The sequence below is a fragment of the Onychostoma macrolepis genome, chromosome 11, assembly GCF_012432095.1.
Source record: "Onychostoma macrolepis isolate SWU-2019 chromosome 11, ASM1243209v1, whole genome shotgun sequence".
NCBI classification, from domain to species: domain Eukaryota; kingdom Metazoa; phylum Chordata; class Actinopteri; order Cypriniformes; family Cyprinidae; genus Onychostoma; species Onychostoma macrolepis.
This window is the reverse complement of record NC_081165.1, coordinates 8,635,476-8,644,322: the sequence shown is the minus strand read 5'-3', so window position 1 is coordinate 8,644,322 and position 8,847 is coordinate 8,635,476. Positions and strand designations below refer to the sequence as shown.

The 8,847-nt window shown below is 39.0% G+C and overlaps 1 protein-coding gene across 2 annotated transcripts; it reads right to left on the bottom strand.

Annotated features, from left to right (window-relative positions):
- Positions 1–3,993: 3,993 nt before the first annotated feature.
- On the bottom strand, positions 3,994–6,841 carry si:ch211-222l21.1 (prothymosin alpha). Of its 2 annotated transcripts, none has more exons than XM_058791834.1 (5): positions 6,643–6,841; positions 5,370–5,462; positions 4,963–5,032; positions 4,794–4,873; positions 3,994–4,715 (listed from the first exon to the last, which is right to left on the bottom strand). In XM_058791834.1, exons 1-5 carry the CDS (start codon positions 6,691–6,693, stop codon positions 4,644–4,646), a joined length of 366 nt encoding a protein of 121 aa, XP_058647817.1. In that variant the 5' UTR covers positions 6,694–6,841; the 3' UTR covers positions 3,994–4,643. The 2 variants fall into 2 exon arrangements, with proteins under 2 accessions (XP_058647817.1, XP_058647816.1); XM_058791833.1 differs by having other exon boundaries at positions 4,794–4,876; positions 6,643–6,832.
- Between the last annotated feature and the right edge of the window lie 2,006 nt (positions 6,842–8,847).

Below are 8,847 nucleotides of genomic sequence, written 5' to 3'. Positions count from 1 at the left end.
TATCAAAAACAATAGGAATTTTAGGAAAAGCCAGACATTTTTTAGGCAATTTAGAAATCCTGCCCAGGACATGTCTGTGAAAAAGAGGACGTGCTGTCACCCTTTGTCAATGTCCACATGTTGTTCCTGCAGTTCTGCGGCTCATCAGAGGACGGGACCAGGCGTGGTATGGGGTGGACATCTCCTGCTCAGCTGTCAGTACTTCCTGGCACAGATCCTGGTTTCGGTGGCGATGGGCCCTCTGACATCGCTGGTGGGTGGGGCCCAGGGCGTGATGTACTTTGCGAGTCTGATGTCATTTGTGGGGTGCCTGTACTCCTCACTGTGTGTGGTGTACCATCTGCCACCACCCGAGGGTGAGCCTCCCCAGAGTGAGACGCAGCCACTGCTGGTGCACATTTAGACCTGATCTCTCACACAACGGGTCCAAAATTAACACTCCAGAAGCAGCAGACAGGTAACTTTTTGCAACATGAATTAAATCATAATGCAAATCGATAAAGCTCTTTGATATCTGGGAATCAAAGAAAAGAAATTCAAACAGTCCAATGAATAAAAGATCAATGACTGTCGTGCATCTTCAAACTACTTTTTCTCTTGTGGAAAACTTCATCAGATGTTTATATGAAACCTTTTTTTTTCTTTTATTGACAGAACTTCAGTACACTATGTCTGGACAAATTTGACCCCCAGTTTTTTTTGAGGAGCAGAATCATGTTTTTGTAACAGATTTTGTAGGATACAGATATACAAAACATAAACAGTTAAATAATTCACATTCATTTATTTCACAGATTTATTTCACATAAAACAAACAAAAAAAAACAAAACAAAGATTTCTTAAAGATTTTTTTTAACTTATTTTTTAACCTAATCAAAATAACCCAAGTGCAGTTTGATTGAGATTAACTGGAATGCACAATGAAAAACATAAAAACGGAGTTCTGTTTTTGCATATATATATATATATATATATATATATATATATATATAAAACTTTGTTTATTGTTATGTTGAAAAATAGATTTTTAATGTAATAATAAAAATTAAAGGATATATATATATATATATATATATATATATATGTTATTACAAGTAAAGTAAATGTAGAAGAAATACATAAATACATATTTGTATTAGAGGTAATTGTATTACAGTAAATTAGACATAGAAGACATTTGCATATATATATAAAACTTAATTTTTATGTTACAAAATCAGACACACACACGTTATATATATATATATATATATATATATATATGTAGTAATAATATTGTTACACATAAATAAATAAATGTAAAATGAAATGAAATTCTACACTATTTTTAGGTGTAAATAAATTACATAATTGTATTACAGTAAATTGTCAGCTTCATAACAGGCAAAGTAGACAAACGTAATACTAAGTTTTTGTCATTTTTAATCATTTTTGATGGTTTCAATTAAACAAGATACAAAATAATAGTGACTTCTGGACCCCGGTGTATACTAAGTGTACCAGCTGTTGTCAGACATGGTAAAAGTTAATTTTGGACCCCATACACACACAGCAAACAGCTCAGACTCCTGCTCTTGCTTCAGATACACCTTCCTCACCTTACGCCACACGTGCGCAGTACTGGAGATGTGAGAGAGGGTAAAAGAGCTGTGATTTTGACTATGCATCTCACTCGGATTTCTAACGTAAGCATGCTGCAACAGCGACTGCATGACGGCAGGCTTGTGTAGTGTGTGTGTGTGTGTGTGTGTGAGAGAAAGCGTGTTTGTGTACATGTGATGCCTGACTTCTTTCATCTGGCTTGTACATAATGTGAAATGTGTAGTTTTTTTTTTTTTTTTTTTTACTGTCAATTCCTCACGGAGGACAAAGCCAAAACTGTTTATAGCTCCCTGAACTCTCTTTATGTGGTTCCTGTTCAGCTAATTGTTAAAGTTCATTGCTTTTAATAAACGTAAAACCCCTCTCACATATCCAAAGCAAATGTATCCTGTCGACATGTCAATGAACTGTTTGAAGATGTCACCTGTCGGTTTGTTTGCATGTAAAGCCGCATTGATGCCTTACTGTAGGCCTCTGTTTCACACTGTACCACAGTAAAACAGAGAACGTGTGTGTGTCTATTGGTTCTTCGGTTTGCATATAGCATTTTCTTTTTTAAAGTGATCAGGCTCATCGTTTGAATACTAGCTAGCTACTACAATACCAATATTCCTGTCGCATGTTTGCCATACTGTAACATGGCTTGACACTGGTGGACGCTCCAATGACATATTTATAAGAAAAACATAAATGAGGTATTTATGGTTCCCCTACTGAGCCATGTCATGGAACGCACGCTCTCATGCCTGCTTCCCTGTGGTCTGGCGTGATCGTTGTAATGACAGTCGTTCTTGTCATTATCAGGCAGAGCGGACGTTGAGGCTGGGGTGTGAGTGATCGCAATACGGAAACAGGCCCCGTGCGGAAGAACGAGCCGAATGTATTGTTCGGTGGCTCCAACAAATCTGGACAACCGATATGGACTCTCCACCAGAGCGCTCACAATTGTGCGCTTGTATTGCTAAGCATCTTTTTTGTTTTGTTTTGTTTGTTTCGCTTTGCAATACATGCAGCACATCAAACCTTTAAAAACTCCAGGTAGCAAGCCATTCAAGAACTGGTTGAGACGAAATTCATAATCACATTCTTTTCCTCAGTCATGTGTAATCTACACGAGCATGTACAGATATCTTCCACTAAGGAAACTGATGTAAGTTGCATTGTACAGGCTAATGCTCTGAGAATTAAACAGTTGTCACAGGATGAAGGTTTCCTGCTGCAGGTGTCGTTCTGATTTAAACACGTACAAAATAAGACTGGTGTAGTTTTTAGTACATACATGATCAGAGTGCGGGATGTTTAGCCAGCAGGGGGCGCAGTAGGATCTCAAATGGAGGTTGCCCAGAAATGAAAATTTGATACAAATTTTACTGAGCCCATCCAAGATATAGTTGAGTTTGTTTCTTCATCAGAACAGATTTGGAGAAATGTAGCATTACATCACTTGCTCACTTGCATGAATCGTCTGCAGTGAATGGGTGCCGTCAGAATGAGTTCAAACAGCTGATAAAAACGTCTAAATTATCCACACCACTCCAGTCCATCAGTTAAAGTCTGGTGAAACAAAAAGCTGCATATTTATAAGAAACAAATCCATCATTAAGGCGTTTTAACTTCAAGCTCATAATCCAAATAACACTTCCTCCAAAAAAATTAAATAAAATATTGTCCCCCTGTTGGCCTCTCACATCAAAATTCACTAAACATGTTTTGAACTGTTTGGCTTGTAAACAGTGCTTGATCTGTGCATGTTTCACTTCCTGATTCAGACAAGATGACTTTTTCACTGGAGAATTAAATATAGAAATAAGACTAACAAGATGTCTTTATTTATTTCTCATAACCGATATTAATGATGGGTTGGAGTCATGTGGATTACTGTGATGTTTTTATCAGCTGTTTGGACTCTCATTCTGATGGCACCCATTCACTGCAGAGGATCCATTGGTGAGCAAGTGCTGTAATGCTGCATTTCTCCAAATCTGTTCCCATGAAAAAACAAACTCGTCTACATCTTGGATGACCAGAGGGTAAGTAAAACTTTTAGCAACTTTCCAATTTTGGGTGAACTATTACTTTACCCTCGTTGCTTTTACTTAATTAAATTTGAGCTCCAGTTAAGGTCAGTCCTCTTGCACATACTTGGTGCATGTCCATTCTTGTTTCAAACAGCTTTAAAAAAAGTTTTGCTACCCCCAACACAACGTTAAGAAAAGACCCAAGAGGCACTGGTTTTAAAAAGACAAGACTGTTTTTTTTTTATTTATAATCCTGAACCAAACTATACAAAGCAGTGGTCAAAAAGCAACCAAAACACAATAAAAAAAATAAAAAGGTTTCGCTTGAAGGACTGAAAGAACACCAGTACCAGCATACAGTTCTGTTATAGATTGTTTTTTTTTTCTTCTCATTCTGCACTTCCCATATAAAACACAATGATAAAACAAAAACCCCAAAACTGTACATAAGGATAGAAAGATACAATCCTTTTAAATGCATATGGAACAAAAGACCTTCAAGATTTAAAAAGGGGTTAATTAACATGTTAAGAGGGCGGGCGATGTGTGGACTAAGGAACCCCTCTCATTCATATGAGCCATCTGTTATGTTAACTGATCTGCCAAAGCGAGGGATTAACTTCTAGCAGCACAACCAGGTTAAACATTGTCTATTAGCCCCTGCTTAAAACTCATCTTTGGTCTTTAGTGGATCAGAAAAATGTCACCCATGAAAATGACAGAACCTTAGGCTTTCAGTTGCTTGTGTGTACATCCGCTGGTCAAATAACAGAGTAGAATGTGTGCTTGTTAAACGTTTGCTAAAATAAACATTGTTTCTTTTAATACAGGGTTCTAATGTTGGTCCTACACCAATAAATAAGGTCTTACAAAAGGGGACAGGGTCATGATGTTATGGGCCTCAGTGCAATAAAAAGATCTTGTAGCGGCGAAAAGAAGGTCTGTGAAATATACAGGAAAGCACAAACTCTACTAGGTCAAACTGACCATACAGACAGAGCTACTGAAGGGCGGCGAGAGCTTTAGGCTTGGACCTTAGCCTCTGTGGAGTCGCCGTTCTCTTCCGTCTTCTGTTTCTTTGTTTCCACTGCCTCCTGAAAGCAGACGAGCCAAGATTAGATGAGGTAAAGATGACGGAAATGTTGTGAAATGCATCTGAAACCCGAACCCACCTCCTCCTCAGCTGGACGTTTCACGGGTTGCCCGTCTGCTTCTTTTTCAGCGCCGTTCTCCTCCTCCTCCTCTGCTTCTCCTGCTGTTAAAAGCCAAACGGATTTGTCAATAACCGGTTTCTGTACTAGTATCTTACGTAATGATGACGTGGGGCAAAGTCAAACTCACCCTCCTCATCATCATCCCCGCCCTCTTCGTCCTCATGGGCTTCCTCTTCCTCGTGTGAAGCACCGTTAGTCTAAAACAGAGAAAGCACCATGAGTGAAACCGATACCAAATTTGCTATAATCACCAGATGATTTGGGGATTTACGAGCAAAGTCAGTGATTAAGCATCATTACGATAATTTTCAAAGTTTTCGGGAAGGTCAGTTATGTAAAAGCCATGTGCTGAGAAACCATGTGCACAGCCTCGAAGCTGTCTTCTCACAAGATGCATCTGTGTCAGTTCAGTTCGAACCCTAAACAAAGAGCAGCACGATGAAAGAGGGGGAGGGGGCCCTCCAACACCTGCGCGGCGAGCGGGTACTCGGGGACAAAAGCCACAAGGCCTGCTGGGAAATACTCAACGCTTACTGTTCCATTTCCATTGGCAGGTGCGTCTTCGCTGCCGTTTTCCTTTGCAGCCTCCGCTGCCTCCTCAACCACCTCCTTCTTCTCTTTCAAGTCCTGAAATGAAGCAGACGTTTATCAGTTAATAAATAAACCTCCTCCGACTGCATAAACAATGCAGCGTGTGAGTATCTCATAGGTAGTAAAGGGGAAAGTTTGTTTCCTTGAGTTACTTCCCCACCCACACACACAGATGAGCCACAGACCACACACACCAGCTGGCTGACTGCCTTTTAAAATACATTAAATGGCAAACCAACACGAGGGTCATGGAAACCACCTCAGGTTTCTCCTTTAAAAACACTTTTAGAAACTATGCCATCATTTGATTTATTTTCATAAACGCAGTACAAGCATTATGTAGTAGGCGCAATGGGTCACTTTTTAAATGTTCATCGCAACTCAATGTGTACTAATATGAAATTATTAGAAAAGGTTGCATGTTTAATTAGAACTGCTGTTTAAAGGGGAACATATTAGGTTAAATCCGATTTTTTTTTTTTTTTTTCAATGTTGCCTGTGTTTTTTCTCTGAAATCTGCACCACAATAGATCTATTATAGAGACAATCAATTCGAGTTCACGCCTTCGTGAATTAACTCTATTGTTCCAACACACATGCCGAGGTCACTTAAGGTCATTTCGCGTTGTCTTGCCCATTGCCCCTTTTATTACCCGGTAGAAACGTGCACGCGCACGCGCGCTCACGCGCCGGGCTGGAAACAAAAGGAGGCAGAGCGCGCGCCAAGACAACGTGCTCGAGACTGGCGCGAACGATTACAGCACGCGGCGGCGATATTCCCGCCTATTCGAGCGGCAGAGATCAAGAGCCTTGACTTTATACACACACACACACACACACACACTCAAAGAAAGAAAGAAAAAAAGTGTGGCAGATGGTTCACCAATTTACTCCCCCCCCCGGAACCCTCTATTCAACGTTAATAGGATATGACTACATATGGAAATATAATGTCGAATTCAGTCCTCAAAGAGGTTTTTTTATTCTTGAATGGAATGTGCATAACGGTTGTCTATTTAATCATTCATTTAAACACGATTCGGCGCGAACTGTGAATTAACCAGAAAAAAATGCTGATGTTGGAAGAATACTGTTTTAACATTTTCTCGATAAGAATAACATTTATCGCTGATAAAACCTCTCACTGACTGGTCGCTTTTTCTCTATTTAAGGTAGGTCTAATTTCTTCAAATAATTTTTTTTCCGGCAAACTTACCTTTGCGGTGATCTCAGGGGTGGTGGTCGTATCAACAGCGGTATCAGCCATGATGGTTTATAGAGATGTTTCAAAGAAAAATGTCCGAGAAAAGCGTTAGAAGCGGTGGGATGAGGTAGGACACGGTCAGACGAGAGGAGGAAGAGTGAATCAAAACTGACTGAACCTGAGAACTGAAAGGCGCGTCGAGAGCAGCGCCAACCTCGCTGACATCTGATTGGATAAGAGCGTGGAACGTAAATCCGCTCTTCGATGTGATTGGAGAGGCCGCTGTCAATTGTAATATGAAGACCCGCCCCTTCGCCCGCCCCACTTGTCTTGTTTTATTGGTGGAATATTAAATTTTACCTTTTGCCCGGTCTTTTAAAAATGCTGTTATGAGTATCCAAAAGGTCTGGATGAATTTAAGATATTCTGGTGACTTATGGTGAATTTTCTGACAACCTTTTTTCGTTTGTTTTGGTGTCTTATATTTTTTCTCTTTGTGTAAATTTGAAGAGATTGCTAATTGAGTGTTTTTTTTTGTTTTTTTTTTTATTTAATTTTTTTAATATAATGACATAACACTACCTTCTTTATTTTCTTTCACTTTTGAGGAAGAACTGGTATATTTGTGCGTTATATTTTGTTTTGGTTGCCATTATTTCCCGTTCTTTTTGAAAACTGCAAATCGTTCACTATATCCCTTGACCTTTCTTTGACGTCATCTCTTGATAACTGTTTTGTGTGGTTGGAACCTGCCTCCGAGTCTGCATAGATGAATTTAAGCTTCTTTGGGGGCTTTGTTTACAGCCACAGTTTCATTAGCATGTTGTATTCAGAGGCCATTGTATCCCAGATGGAGACGCACCAGGCAGCTGTTTCATTCATAATGAGAAGTCACAGTAAGATGCTAACATGACTATTCTACACCATCAAACATCTCAGCACAGATAACCAACTGATTTATGGCTTGAAAGATAAGCCACACGGTCATTCTGGCTTCTCTGTAACACGAAGACTAGCCTACCTGTTGCGCAAGGAACAGATTACAGCTGCAGTTAGCAATGTTCCCTTCCTCCCCTTTCAAGGGGTCAAAACCTCCCTCACATCTGTAATTCCTCAAAAGAAGTAAGTACTCTAGTACACTAAACTATAAATAATATTCTTTCTCAGTGAACAAAAGATATTTTCAGTTAGAAATGTCCATAGAGGTGGAACTTTTCCTCAGGATTTTCCTGAGATAAAGACTCCCCTCCCCATCTGAATCTCATCAGATCTGCCATACCGTGGTAACAAAGCCCACTTGGTGGTCACAGATGGTGTGGGCCTATGGTGTGCTCTGTGAGGGGTCAGCATGTAGTCTTTGTTTTATCAGATGGAGTATTATTTAAACCTCAGCTTTGACTCCCATGAGAAGCTGAAAACAGTGATTCGGAAACTAAAGCTTTATTCAGACTAGTTTTTCTTAAGGAGCTGAGGTGTTTTGCAGATGTACTTTTTGCACAACTTGGGTACAAACAATTTTGACACAACATGCATACTACTTTTCAGGTGTACTCTAATGAAATCTAGAGAGGAATATAATTTTTTGCTGCTATAACATTTTCTAAATCTTTCTCATTTATTTTGAAATTTGGCTAATTTTCTTGCTGTGTAAATCTTGTGAATGCATGCCTGGTTCACTTTTATTGTGGATTAGGCATTCTGGGTAAAATAATAGTTTGTGCGAATAAAGGTTACAAAATGGGGTGTTCAGTGATTCCACAGACTCTTAAAAATAAACGTTCTTTATTTGCATTTATGGTTCTTTATTTACCTTTCCATTGCACAAAAGATTCTTGAGACTATTAAAATGTTCTTCACACTAAGAAAAAATGGTTCTTATCAGAAATGTTTAATCTTAATGAAAGATTCTTTAAGGAAACAAAAGTGGTTCTTATATGGCATCAGTGCAAAAATCCCCTTTTAGAACGTTTATTTTTAAGAGTGAAGAACAATTTTTGGTTCCACAAAGAACCTTTCAGTAAACAGTCCATAAAAGGACCATGTTTTTCCTTGTGTAAACCAAAAGAAAAAGAAAAAGAAAATGCACCACTAGCATGGATTTTCAAAAAATCTCCCTGTTTACCATTGGTCAGAAAAACAGATGCTCCAAACTCATTGGTTGAGCAGATGTTGATGCTGAAGCAAAGCAATGTTTTGAAACCACCATATTTTTAACAA